This window comes from Mauremys reevesii, linkage group 4 (genome assembly GCF_016161935.1).
Source record: "Mauremys reevesii isolate NIE-2019 linkage group 4, ASM1616193v1, whole genome shotgun sequence".
Classification (NCBI taxonomy): Eukaryota; Metazoa; Chordata; order Testudines; family Geoemydidae; genus Mauremys; species Mauremys reevesii.
The window spans coordinates 90,157,480-90,174,803 of record NC_052626.1 but is presented as its reverse complement, the minus strand read 5'-3'; the positions used below and the strand labels follow the sequence as shown (position 1 = coordinate 90,174,803).

At 39.8% G+C, this 17,324-nt stretch overlaps 1 protein-coding gene across 1 annotated transcript; it reads left to right on the top strand.

Moving 5' to 3' along the window:
* Positions 1–2,421: 2,421 nt before the first annotated feature.
* KCNA4 (potassium voltage-gated channel subfamily A member 4) lies at positions 2,422–4,416 on the top strand. The gene has a single exon (XM_039537317.1). It carries the CDS (start codon positions 2,422–2,424, stop codon positions 4,414–4,416), a length of 1,995 nt encoding a protein of 664 aa, XP_039393251.1.
* Positions 4,417–17,324: the final 12,908 nt, after the last annotated feature.

The following is a 17,324-nucleotide window of genomic DNA, read 5'->3' as shown; positions in this document are numbered from 1 at the left end:
GTTTGCAAATACCTTAATGCGTGCAAGGGGGCCTGTGGCCGCTAGGGGCCGATCGAGGGCTGGAAAGCCCAGGGAATAAATCAGACCGGGCGTTCGTCCTTCAGTGGTACGTAAACACAGTTGAGAATTGGGCAGAGACTGACAAAGGGGTGTAGAGAGCGGGAGAGAGCAACAGTTCTTGCTCCAGCAACTAACTGATCACAGAGTTCTCTTGATTGCTGCGGGGGGGCTTTAAAACCCGGGAGTGAAAATCTCGCTGTTGTTTTTTACTGTATTTATATTCATTGCATCACTCCCCTTCTCCCCCCCATCGCCCTAGAAATAACATCAGCAACAACAAGTGGATGCTGAGAGCGTGACTGGTAGCTGGACTGCGGGGCGATCAGCTGCAGTGTAAACGGGCGTGAGAGGGAAATTGCCACAAGCAGGACGCATCCTTTTATCAATAGCCAGAGTCTGGCTTGGTACAGGGATTATTTCACGTTGATTCACAAACCCTAGAGCAAGCGCCGGTGTTGGGAAGACTAGTGATCACACACACACACACACACACACACACACACACACACGCACTCCACCGCGCGCGCACACACACACGCGAATCCTTTTTTTCTGGAGCAAGATTCTTGATTGTTGTTGTTTTGCTAAGATCTGGGCTGAGAAGTGATCGTCGCTGACCAGAATTCTCCAGAGCCGGGCTACTTGTCTGGCTTCCTCCAGGAGGTCTGGTTGCATATAAAGGGAAGCGAGAAAAATAAGTCATCAACCTGTAGTTTTGACGTCCCTACACCTGGAAACCTAGATTGCTTAGTACAGTTCCCTCCTCGAGAGCTCTTTCTCCAGATCCTTGGACGAGCGAGAAGAGCGTTGCTATTTCTCTGCCTAGGAACAGTAAGTATAATATCATTTTTCTTTCTGTAGTATTTTAATAAACAGGTAGCTATAAATGAGGGTGCCGTTTCGTGTGTGTGTGTGTGTGTGTTTTGTTGCTCCATGGAAGCTACAGTTTGTATTTTTTTTGTCATACAAGTATGGATGTTCGTCACTTAATATGCCCAGGTATGTACCTGTTACTAAGTGAAAATTTAGTAAAACGTGCAGAATGACTAAAACATAAGTTAGATTTAGAATATACTGCATCATTCTAGCTTCTAATTAAGTTCCAAATATATATCAAAAGCTATTCTGTATATATGTCTCTTTGTGCAACATTTGATATATATGTATGTAAGATTTTATATATATATAAAGTCTTGCAAAATTTGAATGCCATATACAGTAGAATTTATATGGATTTTGCTCTCTCTCCTAGAGTTTGAAAGAGAAAACAATTATATTCTTAAGTGCACTTATATGTATATATGCACACAACCCATATCCATACACAAAATCATATAAAATCTGTGGGTGTATGGAGTGTCTGTGTATTTGTGTGTGTGATGTATAAATGTGAATAGTGTGGGTAGTGGATGGCTGAACACCTTAATAAATGACATAGTTTGCACTTGACCTACACTGTGGCCTCTTAGGAAAATGAACCAACCTTTTCTAAACCTTTTTGTTTTCTTTGTTATTTTTGTGTGTATGTGTGTGTGCATGTGCCTCAGGTTAAATACTTCTTCTGCATGAGCATAACCAAAGGGTGATCCTCTCCCTTGTCCCCTATGGAGACCTCAGAGCCAGTGTTGCAGCCTTCTCCTCCTCCTCCTCCTCTTGCCACTGCAGCTACTGCCCGGGGTGCTGCTCCAAGGTTTGAGACACTGTTGACAGGCTGAAGAAAGAGGGCTTGCAAAGACCTCCTCACTGTGTAAACAAAATGATGGCTGGAAGTTACTTCAACTCCCTAAATATTATTATTAATCCGTAATCATATTGCTAGGCCAAAGCATTGCTTGGAGCAAATGAGAAAAGAGACTATTTGCATTTGGTTACAATGATAAACTAAAGACCTGAAACTTTTCTGTGTCAAGAAAACAACAGGACAGTTACCTCCTTCCTTTGCATTAACATTTGCTCCTTGCTGGCTACAGTCTTTGGAGTCTACAACGAAATCATGAATTTGAACACATGTGTGGATTCTGGAGAGGCCACTGGAGTGTAATAAAAATAAAGAGGCTTGGTAGAAGAAAGGACAAGGCCTAGACTCTTTCTGAGATCAAATCTGAAGGCTGCATCTTTTATTTTTTTGATAGCAAAACACAGTTATCTGTGTCAGACATCCTGGATGATAAGAAAATGCAGATTTTGTGGTGGTTACAATTTTGCAAAACACAAATTCAGTTTTACTAATACCATGATGTGCTGTGCTTCCAAGAAACTGTCCTCCAAATGCAAATGGCTTTGAACTTGTCCTCATAGAAGTCAAGGTGTGACTACAGATATCCCAGACTATTTTGTATTAAACAAATAAACAATTACAAAATGGAGGTTGCAATGGTGAGTGCAGATAGCTCCGGCTGCAACAGCCACATGCCCTATGGATATGCCGTCCAGGCTCGGGCTCGGGAGAGAGAACGACTGGCACACTCGAGGGCAGCGGCAGCTGCGGCTGTGGCAGCGGCAACGGCGGCAGTAGAAGGTGGGGCCTCGTTAGGAGGTGGATCCTATCACCACTACCACCAGGTACAGAGTGGGGGGGCTTCCTCTTCTCACAATGGGAATTCATCACACAGCAGTTTGTTCCAGTGTCAGAACAGTAGAAGGAGGAAACGAGGAAGAAAGAGGAGCCACTATCTGGGTAGCAGGGATTGTGGGGCCTCCTTCCCATGTTCTGAGCTGCTGCCTCTCAGTGGCTCTGAAGAGAAGATACTGAAGGACTTGAGTGAGGAGGAAGAGGAAGATGAGGGGGAGGATGAAGAGGACGAGGAGGAAGGAAAGTTCTTCTACAGCGATGAGGATGATGTGGATGAGTTTTCGTATTTGGACCAACCACCTGATGATGGTGGTGGCGGTGGCCCTGGTGGCTACAGCACAGTACGCTACAGCGAGTATGAGTGCTGCGAACGGGTAGTGATCAATGTGTCAGGACTGCGGTTCGAGACTCAGCTGAAGACTTTGGCTCAGTTCCCTGAGACATTGCTGGGTGATCCGGCAAAGCGGGGCAGGTACTTTGACCCACTCAGGAATGAGTACTTCTTCGATAGGAACCGGCCCAGCTTTGATGCCATCCTGTACTACTACCAGTCTGGGGGCCGTCTGAAGAGACCAGTCAATGTACCCTTTGATATCTTCACTGAGGAAGTGAAATTCTATCAGCTTGGGGAGGAGGCCATGCTCAAGTTCAGAGAGGATGAAGGGTTCGTCAAAGAGGAAGAGGATAAGGCTTTGCCCGACAATGAGTTCAAGAAGCAGATCTGGCTGCTGTTTGAGTACCCAGAGAGTTCAAGTGCAGCCAGGGGCATTGCCATTGTCTCTGTCCTGGTCATCTTGATCTCCATTGTCATCTTCTGTCTGGAGACTTTGCCAGAATTCAGAGACAACAAGGAGCTCATATTGTCCCTGGGCTTGGGGAAGGGGCTTTTCAATGAGACTCTGCACCTGGATGGTGGGGGGCACACTATCTTCAATGACCCATTTTTCATTGTGGAGACAGTCTGCATCATCTGGTTCTCCTTTGAGTTTACAGTGAGATGGTTTGCCTGCCCCAGTAAAGCGGTCTTCATCAAGAACATCATGAACATCATAGACATTGTCTCCATCTTGCCTTACTTCATCACCCTGGGCACTGAGCTGGCCCAGCAGCAGGGCAGTAATGGTCAACAGGCTATGTCTTTTGCTATCCTGAGGATCATCCGTCTGGTCAGGGTGTTTCGCATCTTCAAGCTCTCCAGACACTCTAAGGGTTTGCAGATCCTAGGTCATACGCTCAGAGCCAGCATGAGGGAGCTGGGGCTCCTCATCTTCTTTCTTTTTATTGGAGTCATTTTGTTTTCCAGTGCTGTTTACTTTGCAGAAGCTGATGAACCTTCCACTCATTTTCAAAGCATCCCAGATGCCTTTTGGTGGGCTGTAGTGACCATGACCACAGTTGGTTATGGGGACATGAAACCCATAACTGTGGGTGGGAAAATAGTCGGGTCCCTGTGTGCCATCGCGGGTGTGTTAACCATTGCTTTACCAGTGCCAGTGATTGTCTCCAATTTTAACTATTTCTATCACAGAGAGACTGAGAATGAAGAACAAACGCAACTGACGCAAAATGCAGTCAGTTGTCCATACCTCCCAACAAATTTACTGAAGAAATTTAGAAGCTCATCTTCTTCTTCCACAGAGGGTAAATCAGAGTATTTGGAGATGGAAGAAGGAGTTAAAGAGTCCCTTTGTGTAAAGGAAAAAAAATGTCAGGACACAGGGAATGACAGTGAGACAGAGAAGAAAAACTGTGTAAATTCAAAATCTGTGGAAACTGATGTGTAATATTGAAAGTTTCCAGATTTATTTATGCATTAAAGAGTGCAGTGATAAAAATGAAATATGCAAACAAAGTCTCAAGCATACAATAGTATGCCCTTTATTGGTTAAATACAAATAAAAAATAGCGTTGCTAAACTTGTATTACATATCAAGTAAATTATATACCTTGTGGAAGAGGTGGTTTGAGCTGATGTAATTTCAAACTTTATATTTTTATTAGAATGCAAGCGTTTTGCACATGAGGGGAAGAAATCATTAAAGCCAAGACAGTTTTAAATAGGGTGCGTGAACTGTTGACATCACTAATAAGATCTCAGTGGTAAAAGTTGGCATTCAGAGGTATTTACTATGTAAGAAACAATGAAGTTCAGCAGTCATTATCCATTTATCAATGCTTTAATAGCTGTTACCATAAATCATTGGATTTCATAGTTGTGATCTTCAAAGCAGTAAAAATTATTGTAAAAACCAAAATTTTTCCACAGAACATAGGTCTAAATTTTATCTTGAAATATCTAATGCTTATTTTTAATTGGAAAATAACTTTGAAAAGGCTGCTGAACCTCCAGAAATTGTTTATTTTTATAACTCTCTTTGGAGGCATTGCAGCATTTGTTGTCTAATACATGGACGAAATGAAGTAAGATAATCATTTAACATGGTCTGAATGCAGTGGCAAAGTGACTGGAATGCTTTTTTGCACTACTTTTTATGCTGGAAATATATTGAAAGAGACTTCATACTGTGAATGTTTACTAATGTAGTAGTTGAATGACAATCATTGGAAGAATGAATTCTGCATCTCATTTTATTGGGTTTTTTGTGTGTGTGATGCTGATGGCTAACCATCTAATGTTACATTAATTCCATATTCTTTTAATTATGAATATCTGTGATCTGGAAAAGGACTGTGAAGTAAAATTTTATAATTTTTTTTTAAACAGTCTGCCAGTCTGCTCTACTGATGCCCTCAAGAAATAACAATGTATTTTATATTTTCTTTACTGGTTACTTCAGCATTCAGAATCCGTGATAAATACATGCACTTTGTCAGTATTGATGTAATTCTGAGTAATTGAGGGGACTGTAGCAGTAATAAGATGTTCAACTGCTACAGTGATGAGGACTAAGAATTGCTAACTTTTAAATGTGCTATTATTGGAGCTGTGTTTTTTTCCTTAATTACAGCTTTCACCCATGTGTATTTGAAATAACCTTTAAGATCCATAGTAGGCATTCTGGGATTTAGAATAAACACTTCAGGACCCAGGCTGTCCTCAAGAAAGCATTTTGTTGATCCATTCTCGCTTATGTTTAAGCCAGTCCTACCTTCCTTGTGCGCCCCACGCTCCCATTAACCTCAGTTGGAGATGTGGGTGTGCAAGGACTGTACTGTCAGGCCCATTGTATATTTCTGAACGTGGAACGAAATAGAGGAGGTGTCATCTAACATAAAGTATGCATGCAAAATACACCTCTACCTCAATATAACGCTGTTCTTGGGAGCCAAAAAATCTTACCGCGTTATAGGTGAAATTGTGTTATATTGAACTTGCTTTGATCCACTGGAGTGCGCAGCCCTGCCCCCCCGGAGCACTGCTTTACCGTGTTATATCCAAATTCATGTTATATCGGGTGGCCTTATATCGAGGTAGCGGTGTAGGTGTTTTTGGGGCTAGAATTATCTGGGAAGGGCATTACTAAAGTGGAACAGTTTTGGAGAAAGCATTGTGGAATCCAGAAAGGTCCAAATTACTACCCTTGAACAATATTGACATGGGCACTTTGGGATGTGGAAACAGGCATTGTGAGAAATAGAGGGAGTTAAACAACACTAGTAAGTTGGTGTGATTTTTGCAATGGCAATCCAAAGCCCAGGAGAGGAATTCTGGGATGATGGATAGGGAATGACAACGTTCTGGTGCTGAAAAGTGTCATTTTTTTAGTACCCAGAACCTTTAGTACCCAGAACCTCAATTAATGGAAATTGCACACAGGTATCAAAGTGGCATGGTTAATTTTCAGCAACACCATGTGACACAGAACGGAGCCTTAGGTTTAGGACTTTCCTGGTTGGTCAATTTTTGCCCTCATGGTTATTGTGTAGGTCATATCAGCCAAGAAGATCCTCTACTTATCCTCCAATGCAAACATCACTAAGTAGAATTGCTTATTAAAAAATACATTAATATTATCGAGGGTACAGCAGAAAACACTGCATTGTGCCCAGCCCTGACTGAAAGGCCACAGATAAGCATTAGATTCCTAGCATAAAATCCTGAGCAGATTTCACCAACTTTAATTAGAGGTCCTATTTAGTGTGCTGACATTACATTTTTTAAAGTTTTAAAGCGTAATACCCAAATAGTTTTTGTCTGTAGAAATTCACTATAAGTAAGATACTGTATTTCATTCTTGCTATTCTAGGTAAACAAATTTAAAAAAAGCCTATAAAGAGGAAATGTTAGTAATAAGGATGGGCATTACTATATATACCACAAAAATCAACCAAAAGAAAGTGCTTTGTTAAGAGGTGCCAGTAACAGCTTCAGAACATATGGATTCCTGTGTATACTGGATTTATAGCAGTACTATATAAGCCAGGTCCCAGGTGATCTTATTTGAGTCAGTAAAAAGGTAGTGAAAATAAGGAAAGTACAAGCTAAAGACAAATTAGTGGAAAATAAGGAGTGCAGATTTGCATGATGATTTGGCTGATAGGGAAAGTGGGAAATTTAGGCTGAATGAGAGACCATGGAATTTTGAATCTTCAGACTGAGAGTACTGGTAAAAATAAGGAATAAAGCTCTTCGTTTCAGAGGGAAAGGTATGTGTTGCATTACTCTTGGGGACTTGCAGTAGTAAACAGAAGAACATTATGATGTCAGATGAAACTGCTGTGCCTCCTGAAGATGTATCTGAGCCTGTGTACATGTAACTGTTAGGCCAGGGGTTGTCTATATAAATGAGAATAACTGTAGCTCAACATTAGGTATTGCTACTAGTTTGGCAGACCATTCTGAAACATACAAAAGGACCCTGCGTTTCCAGAAAGGAAACAAATATCTTTACATGGACCTTTGGATTTGATGGGCCCACTGCTCATCAGTCCAATCAGTTATGACGCAGTCTGAAAAGGCCTCACCCCAAACACACTTTCAGTCTATGAAAAGGCTAACATCTGTAGGTCTTAAATCCTTTCAATAAAATGGAAAGTCTCCATAAAATACAACTTAGGTTGCAACTTTGGCAAGATAAATCCCTGTTTAAGCACCTACAGTTCCCATTTATTACTATTGCTGCTGCTGTCAAGACTTTCTTAATGTTATTTGATGCTGACAACTACCAGAATAAAATATTGTCATCATTTGGGCATACTCTGATTCTTAAATTATGGACGAGAAATGCATCTCTGGTATAAGTGTACTGAAGTGCATGGAGTTGCACCAGGGATAAATTTGGACCTAGTACTGTAGTTCAGACCCTGCCACAACAGACATATGCTCCAGCTACAAATAACACAAAATGAAATATTTTGAGATTTTGGGCCTGATTCTCTTGCAATGGTGTAAAATCTAGAGCAATTTCAGTAGAAGTCATTGAGGTACACCAATGCAAAGTGGGATTTCAAATGGAGTCCGCCTCTTAATTTTCTAAATTGCTCCTCATGTTCAGGAATAAATATATCATTTTTATAGTAACACTTGGTGCCAAGGCAGGAAAGCAGGTTCTTAAGGAGTGTGCTTTGCTAAGGGAACAGCTGATTTAATGCATGACTTCAGAGACTTATATTTTTTCCTTCCTTACAATCATTCTGTTTCTTGAAATCACATTGATTCATGGAAACCTCACTGTGGGTCCCCAAACTGGTATGAAACCAATTGTTGTGTTTCTTTGTTAGGGAGCACAATGTCTAGGCTTTTCAGTGTTTAGCAAAGCCTTCTCAGAATGGTTCTAACATAAAACCCACTGATGGAAAGCACAGTTCTTTGTTTCGGTTTGAAGAAAAATCTCCTATCTCCTTTTTTTGCGTTGAAGAGAGTCCATTTCATTTGTTTCCATGTCATGCAAAGTCATTTTAGGCAGCGCAGGTGCATGGAAAAATTGTTATAGGTATGTCCAAGTCACAGCCGCCTTGTTCTTGGTATTTTGGGGGTGTTAAATATGAATTCTGGATTGTTCTTAGTCATAGCAAGTATAATTTGGTTGGGTTTTGGGCCAGCAAAACCTTGTTCTAGCTTGTGATGGAACATGAGAAATCTATTCTGGATGGCTTTGGTGTGTACAAAGTCTGATTTAAGTGTCATCAGGTCATGTCCCTGAACAAAAGAACTGTGTTTAGTGGCCCCAGGCCCAAAAAAGTTCATGTCAGGTGTGTTTTGAATTGTGGGAAGTTCATTCTAATTGACCTGATGTTATGAAAAATCAATTTTTAGGTGGCTCAAGGGTTGGGAAAGCATGGGAAGTGCATTTTAGAGGAATAGTGACAGGAAACGCAGCTCTGAATACCCATCTATACTCGTAATCTAGAAATGCCTATTTTGGGCATGCCTAGTTTTTCCTGCACAGCCTTGATTTATGATGTGTCCTCTTAGTGATCCCAGAGCTTGGGAATCCAATTTTCAGTGCAAACAAAGTATTAAAATAAGGCTTGTGGAAATTTGTTGATAGTCCTCAAATTAACTATGAACTTTACTTGGTATTTTAGCTTTCAGTAATGCAATTCCTCAGGACCCATTTCCGACTGGTCCAGCATTTGTTCTGCTTTCACTGTATCCTATTATAAATACTGGCCTAAATTATTGCAATTAATTGGTATGAAAAAAGTATTATGTCAAAACATGGTTTGCATTTTAAAATTAACATAACATCCAGCATAGATACTATAGTTTTTGTTATAATAGGAGTGACCAAAATCCCAATTCATAATATTTGTAGACATGGCTCAGGGTATGCATTTTATTGTTGATGTGTTTGAATGACCAAATATTTTTGGCTTTACAGTGAATGGGCCTTGTTTAATGGTTTATCATATTTGTGCATCTTTGTTTGAAATAAGTGATTGTGGAGAAATCGGTTATTTTTAAATCACTGAGACTGAAATGAACATACCTTCATTTCCACAAAGATCATTTGAGGTGAAAATAACTCTTGACAACTTAATTCTTGGTTAAACACTTAAAAAAGATTTTACCTGGGAACCAGGTGCAAATATGAAAATTTATATATTACTTCCATGCTTTCTATGTATTCAGAACTCTGATTACATATTAGTTCATAAATACAAGCCATTAAATCATTTTGTACCGAGGTGTTTGAATTAATTTTTATTTTAAACTCTATTCTGGAAAATTATAGTGTGCCTTGAGGACTTTTTTTGCAACAGGTCCTTTACAAAACAAAACAAAAACAAGAAAAGAAAAGAAGCGAGATCTTAAGTTACATTTCAAAATCTGGTAAAAGATTCTGACTGGTGGAAAGTAGGTAAGTAAAAGTTGTGTTTAATTATTCCTTCAATTGCGCAAGCACAGTGTTGCCACTGAAACCAAATTAGGGATCAGTTGGTTAAAGGAAGTTTGCAACTACAAGTGTCATTACTTTATAAATTATGTCAAATTCAGGTTCTTATGTGATCCCCATTATTGTAGTATCTGAGCATCTCATAATCTTTAATGTTTGTATCCTCACAACAAACCTGTATGGTAGGGACATGCTATTATCCTCATTTACACATGGAGAACTAAGGCATAGGGAGACTGTGATTTGCCTAAGGTCACACAGGAAGTCTGTGGTGGAGCAGGGATTTGAACCTACATCTCAAAAGTCCTAAACTAGCACACTAAGTAATGGATCATGCTTTCTCCTTAGGGTGCTCAAAAATACTACACATAGTCAATTTTTTCTTAAACAAAACTGTTAATGCTGCAATGTCAGAAATTTTTTTACTGGGGTATGTGGAAAAAGATGGATACAGCTCTTCCTTATTTCTCTTTTGTGTGCTGCTGGGATTTTTATGTTTATTTTTGGAGGGTGCATTTGATTTTGTAAGTTACATCAAAAAGAGCTTTGACATGGAAAGAGATAGGTGCCTCTTTATAGTCTTATCAATAAAAATAAATCTAGCAAATATTAAATTTGGGCTTAGCCCCGATGTGAAAGTAAGCCGGTAGAGTCCGGTAGCGGTAAGAAAGTGGCCGCCGGTACACAGCTGACCATACTGGCAGGGCCGCTGATGCAGGGGGCAAAAGGGGCAGCTGCCTTATGGCTCGGTGATTTAAAAGGGCCCGGGGCTCCTGGCAGCGGCCGGAGCTCCAGGCCCTTTAAATCGCCACTGGAGCTCCAGGCGGTGCAGGTCGGGCAGCACTGAAGGGCTGGCTGGGGGAGTCTGGCCCCAGCCCTGCCCCTTCTGCCTGAGGCCCCACCCTTTCTGGGGGCCCAGAGCTGCCCCTCCACCTTGTCCAGGACCCCAGCCGCCCTGTGTACTGGTAAACCCATTACGTTATTTTCACCCCTGGCTTAGTCTTAAAACACTCAATGTGAGAAGATCCCTTTGAAATTGATGGTGGGACTTGCAGGATTGAATTCCCCAAATTATCACATCATGGCCATAAGAAATATTTATTGATGATGGAAATACAACCAAAATTATAGTGTCACTGCTATTCCTTTAATTTAGTTTAGTTTAGTTATGCTGTTTTTGAGTCTAATCCTAATCCCACTGAAGTCAATGTTAAAACTGTTGTCTTTAGTGAGTATAAGACTGGGCCCTTTATCAACTATTGAAAATATTATTACATAATTTGCAAATGCAGTTCATATTTGTAGTTTATATTTATACTGATATAATATGGCCTGATCTTGTTCCCATTAAAGTCAATGGGAGTTTGTCCTTAATGTTGATAGGAGCAGAGTTGAGCCCACTATGTCTGTTCTGGGCTATGTTACATGTACTGTATAAACATTGTTTCATTTTCCTCCATTATTGGTTTTATATTGATACAGCTTTATAATGAATTCAGGGAGTCAGTGGCAGTTTCCTCCTGCACAGTGGAGCCCGAGTACAGAAACCTACAAAAGACAATCGATGTGAACTAAAGGTACCTTTTGTTTTCCTGCCCAAATAGAATGATGTACAACACTTCACTCTAATGCAAGTATATGAAAAGGGCTTTACATTTCAGAGCAGTTGCAATAAACACTACCTCTTTAAAGGGGCATCTTGCAAGGTGCTGAATGCCCTCTCCTTGCACTGACTTCAATAGGATTTTAGGATGCTGAGCATCTTGTAGGAAGAGCTCAAGCACCACGAACAATTTGAGCCCGTTTAGCACTCATTTTTGCAAGGCAGCATGACAAGGCAGAAATTTTGCATATTTTATAGTCTGAGGTTGAAGGAGGCTAAAGAGTATTAGCCTTTCAGTTAAAGACTTCTTGCGTTTCTGAAATGCTAGCTACAGATATACACAGTGAGAAAAGTTTATGATATTGCTGGGATTGGTCTGGGGTTTTTTGAAAAAAAATTGTTTGCATATTTAAAGAGCATCGTTATATTTTATTGTGTGCCAAATGAGAAGCTTTAGATAAATGTTATTCTGGCATGTATCTTCCTTACTGCAAATAGTACAGTTCAGGTATTATATAGCAATTTATACTTAGGATTTACTTCTGCATCCATTTATTTCCATTAGTTATTTATAGGCGCTATGGTGATCCAGGATATATGGATCACAAGGCGAAAGATAAAAAGTCATAAAAATTGCAGTAGTAGAGAGGCTGTTCGAGATCTTCTATGAGAATCTTCTAAACCAAACTGTTGGGTTTTTGCCTTTTAATTCATGAGCATCTGCTATAATAAATGGTATTTTTATACAGTATGTTTGAAGGCAAGAAGCGTAATTTATGTTTAGTAAAGTTTTTTTTATTATTCATAGTCTTACAGAGGATTAGCATTTTTCATAGCTTCTAAATGCAATATGGTATGAAGTACACAAAGTAAACGGAGTCAATTCAGTGGAACCTACCAACCAAAAAAAATCTCTTTATATTTTATATCTGTTGCTCTGTGACATGAATGAATTGTTTTGCCTGCAGAAAAAGGAGTGGGAAAAGATTTTGAAAAATGACTAGTGATTTTGGGTGTCTTCATATTTTTGGTGCCTAAACTGAGAGAAGTTGAAGAGGCCTGATTTTCAGTAAGCGCTGAGCACCTGCCTTTTAAGGTGTCTCAAACTGTCAGCCAAAAACTGAGATGGCCAAAATCACTACTCAGTCACTTTTGAAAATATTGACCTTGATGATTACACTGATTATTTTACGACTTTGTCAGAAAAGAAAAAAGATTTTGTAGCTTTTCAGGACTTCCATGTTTCCTATTTTTCATTGGATTTGAGCTACCTCTAACAGAGGTGACTGAAGAAACAATTCACAATGTTTGCAGATAGGATCTGGGTTGTTTTATTATATGGAGAAATATATCTGAGTGATTTAAGGAACTTGCTCAGTGGTCAGCCATCTTGGTGTAGCATTGTCTGAAAAACATTTTAAATCATTTTGAGCTATATTGCATTGCTGGACACCCATAGCTCCCACTGAAATCAGATTGTAAACCTGGACCTTCCTGTGAAAGTAATGGGAGTTTTGTGGTGCTATAAAAGCCAGTATTGGGTGTTTATTGGGAACCCTGCTTGTTACATCTTGCTTAGCTCTCCAAGATTTAGTTCCAGCGCTAAGATTTGTGCCATCCTAGGCAAATTGGAAAATGTGAATTTCTCACATCCTTGAGTACCATGCAGTAAACAATCACTGAACATTTTGCTACTCCTAATATTTGGCTGCCATGGTCACAGTGTGATCTTTTTCTATAGGCCCTGTTTGCTGTCCCTCTAGTACCCAGTTTTCTTTTTGTAAGTGTGCTTTGCTGATTCCTGTGGCATTATCATTCCTCCTGATGTGTGTTGGTACTTGTTTAAAACTAATTGTGTTGATGTGCCAGAATGCCTTCAAAGGCAAAGCTATTTTTCAGCTGCTGAATGATGGGTATCATGATCCTAAAGATGCTATCATTTGTTACTGGGAAGGCTGGGAAATAATTAATGAAGTTCCTAAATACTAGAAAGGTGTGATGGAGTCATGAGTAGTGTCGTCAACTCTCCACTGAGTCTATTAGGATTTTTTTCTGTGCCTTTACTAAAAGTCCCTACTGAGACTACTGGGGACAGTTACATTAGACATGAGGGTAACTTGTTTCGCCATACAAATGTTTTCAGGAGTTTTGTCTAGTAATTAATGTGTGATCTATTAATGTGTGTTATAAAGGCACCTATTTGCTCTGTATTTCATTGTGATGATAATGATGTAAGCATTTTGAGAAAGTGTTTAAAAATGGACTGAATTCTATGTGGAAGTCATGATCCCCAGGGATTTAGTAAAGCAGGACTTTGTGTGAGTTTCATAAAACAGAAAAAAATCTCCCACTAGATGTTGGAGGCCATACCTAATTTTCAAGTGGTCCAGGAAAGACTAGCAATGCCACATGTGGTATCTTAGACAGGAAGATGTTTAAGGCTGAGCTGCTTGTCTGGGGGACGGAGGGGTCTGTATTGCTTGAAAATTAGATACTGCATGGCAAAATAAACCCAATTGTGTAAATGGAGGGTTGGGCCCAGAAGGTCAAATTTTCAAAGCAGGGCACAGTGGCTGTGCCCCATTCCACCCCCTATATTTATACATGCAGGTGGGTAATTGTACATGGAAGTAGATAGTTAGATGCATAGTTCTCTGATATCTGTCAGTGGATGCAGTTCTTGCAGTACCATCCAGTATGCTTGAATACTAGGGAACCCTTAAGAACTTTAGGGTTCCTGTTGGCTCCATAGCTAAGGATGTTTCCATTTATCCTTAGCAGAATAAGGTTTGAGGTGATCATGAATAATCTGATCAGCTGGCAAGCCCCAGTCCTTTCCAAAAGCTTGAGTCAGAAATGGACATTTCAACCAAGCAGCTCAGACAAAACACACAAAAGAGCTGTCAGAAGCTGTGGGGATGTGAGGTAAAGGGAGAACTCCCTTCCACCATGACTGTTCCCCTGCTATGTGGATTTGAAATAAAAGCATGAGAAGCCAAACCCAATCTCAGTCCCCTCTTTCTCCTTTCCCTTCCCCACAGACGAGCTTCTCTCAGGTTACTGCAGCCATCTGTGACCCAGTAGAAAGAGGGGGAGGAGGAGGCAAAATTTTGTGCAGGACTGCTAGCTGGAATAGGTTTCCTCACATCCCAGCAGCTGAAAAACACTTACTCATGGAACATAGTGCTGTGAAGTGGACCATCTCCACGGTCACTTACCCTACAGAGCACTTTGTTTTATATGGCTTTCTGGGGGTGAATGAGTCCCAGGAGGCCACATAAACTGAGCCCAGGATTTCACCCAAGGTCAGGAGAACTTCCAAAATTCACTGTACTAAACATAAAATTGAGGGTTTGTTTTATTTTGGTAACTATGGCTAAGAATGAGTTATGGTTTATTAGAGAGGCTAACAATTGCCTCTGGATGCTGATTCGTTAGGTGCCTTTGCAAGGCAATATGTTTAACCTTCTCATTTCTAATGGGTGACCTTTTATGTTGTAAAGAATTAAAGCTTTTTTTCCCAACCGACCCAATTTTTCATAGAGAGAGACTAGCTCAAGTCCTGTGACTGCATGTCACTAATGTGGTGCTGAATGATATGTTTGTGTTCGGTATCACTGGCATGCAGTCCTTAGAGGAAAGAAGGGATACAATAAAAGTCCTGTTAAACTTAATTAGAAGGATTGCTTGTTGATATCATTTGCAGATTACTGCTTCAGATGAAGGAACTGCTCAACCCAGACACAAAGAATAAGTGCTACTGCATTGCTCGGATCTATATACCATCTGTTAGCAGGTTTCATGGGCTGTGTGAAAAGCTGTTGAAAACAACTAAGGTTGGATTTCTCCACTTGATGCAGCTCTCATCAAATAGTGAACTGTCTTATATTACTGATCTGTTTTGCACACTTGGGGAATTTACTTTAAATCCATGGATTAAGGAGGATCTTGCCAGGAATTATTCTTTTCTAAGATAACCATTGATGTTTCAAGTCACAGAGAGGTTCAGTACTGTATTTTGTGAAGTTCCAACCACCTTTTTTCCTAGTAGAATTAAAATGGCTGTTGTTTGAATATAAATAACTTTTGCCTGAAATAACCTAATATAGATCTTATTTCTGTTTTACCACATATTGTTATTCTGAGGAACACTTCTCACAAGAAATGCTCTGAAGAGTGTCTTCTCCTTCCCACCCTCCCCTACTGAAAAATATACAATCTGCATATCCTAATTAGAAATTGGCCCCCAACCAAATACTTAATCATGCAGGATGGAGAGGGCTGCTTGTGAGGACATGTAACGTTTTGCAGAACTGGGCCCCCATGCCCCAGAACTAAACAGATATGGATATGGTTCCAAACATTGCAGCTTGGGCCCATCTCTCATCATAACACTTTCTTTAGCTCTGGCACTATACGCTGTACAGAAGTATTGTCTTTGTTTGGGGGAAAGGATAAGAGCGCATCAGTGAAATCTCTAGATGATAAAACAGAACAAAAGAACTATGTGTCTGATGTTCATCTGGTGTAAATTGGGATAGCTCTATTGATTTCACAAGGCTTATTTTTCTTGGAGTGATTTGTAAAATTAATGGAAAATGTAGAACCATAATTAGAGACTAGGTGTCAGTTTTGTAAAACAACCAAAACTAAGCATAGTTCTGGTGCAGGTTCCTCTTTATTAAAAATCACCAAGTGCAGAGATTATTGGGAGTGTCCAGTTTAAAGACTGCAGTTTGAGTTCATTTACAGTTAAGATAACTCTTGTAATCTGTTATTCTTTAGTTGATTCCAGTGGAGTATAATGAAAATGGTACATGTAACCCAGTAGTCTCATATCAGGACCAGTATTGCAAAAAAGAAACACTGAAAGGAGAGTATAACACAAGAACTATGGTTTCAGTTGTGTCTGCCATACAAATACTTTTTCAGAAGGAGTATGTACAATGCAGCTCATGGGAAGAATTATTGGTATTGCAAATATAAAATGCCCCTATGTAAGCCTTAGGCTACAGGGACCGTGTTTTAAGTGTTACATTTATTTGCTTACGGGGATATGTTTGCAAAAACTGAGATTGCCTGGGTTTTATGTTTGCTATTGGCAAAAGGAGTTGAGAGAATTTAAATCCTATAACTCATGGGAAATTCTGTGTTTAATTGTGATTACATGATATTGGTGCCACCGTCATTGACATTTTTGGCTGAATTGATTTTATGGATCTCTGGCTACTTTTTGTTCTATGGTAAAATAACACAATCCCATTCTCTTGACATTTGTTCAATTTTGCACATATTGATGCATATTTCATACTAGACTTGATTTTCCTCTCACAGCTTTCTGCAAACAAGGCAGAGCTATGTAGGCACAAATTCAGTGAGCCAGATTGTATAGGAAATAATAATATTGATCAGTGCTTGGTGAATCCTGCACTTAATTGTGTAAACACAGCATTTGCTCTTTCCAAACCACCTACAGTTATTTCCATTCTGAGAGTTTTATGTTCTGTTATTTTATATTTATGGCCTATCGTTTAGCGTGATAAGAAGATACTTGATTAAACAAAGAAGATATTGATTTTTTTAACACAGTGGTTAAATTTGCCAAAGGGTTTCTGGGATTCTTGAAGTAAATATGGGGTCTGCTCCTGCTCCTATTGAACTTAATAGGGGTGTTGCCACTGACATTCAAACCTATATTCCTCAGGAGCCGGTGAATAATATAACACCCTTTGCAACCTGTTTTTTTTAGACTTTGATGTCTGACACTACCTCAGCCGTGTGGTTTTGG

Bases quoted from the DNA above. Each gene is read 5' to 3' on its own strand.
- KCNA4 (XM_039537317.1), top strand. From the start codon at position 2,422: ATGGAGGTTGCAATGGTGAGTGCAGATAGCTCCGGCTGCAACAGCCAC.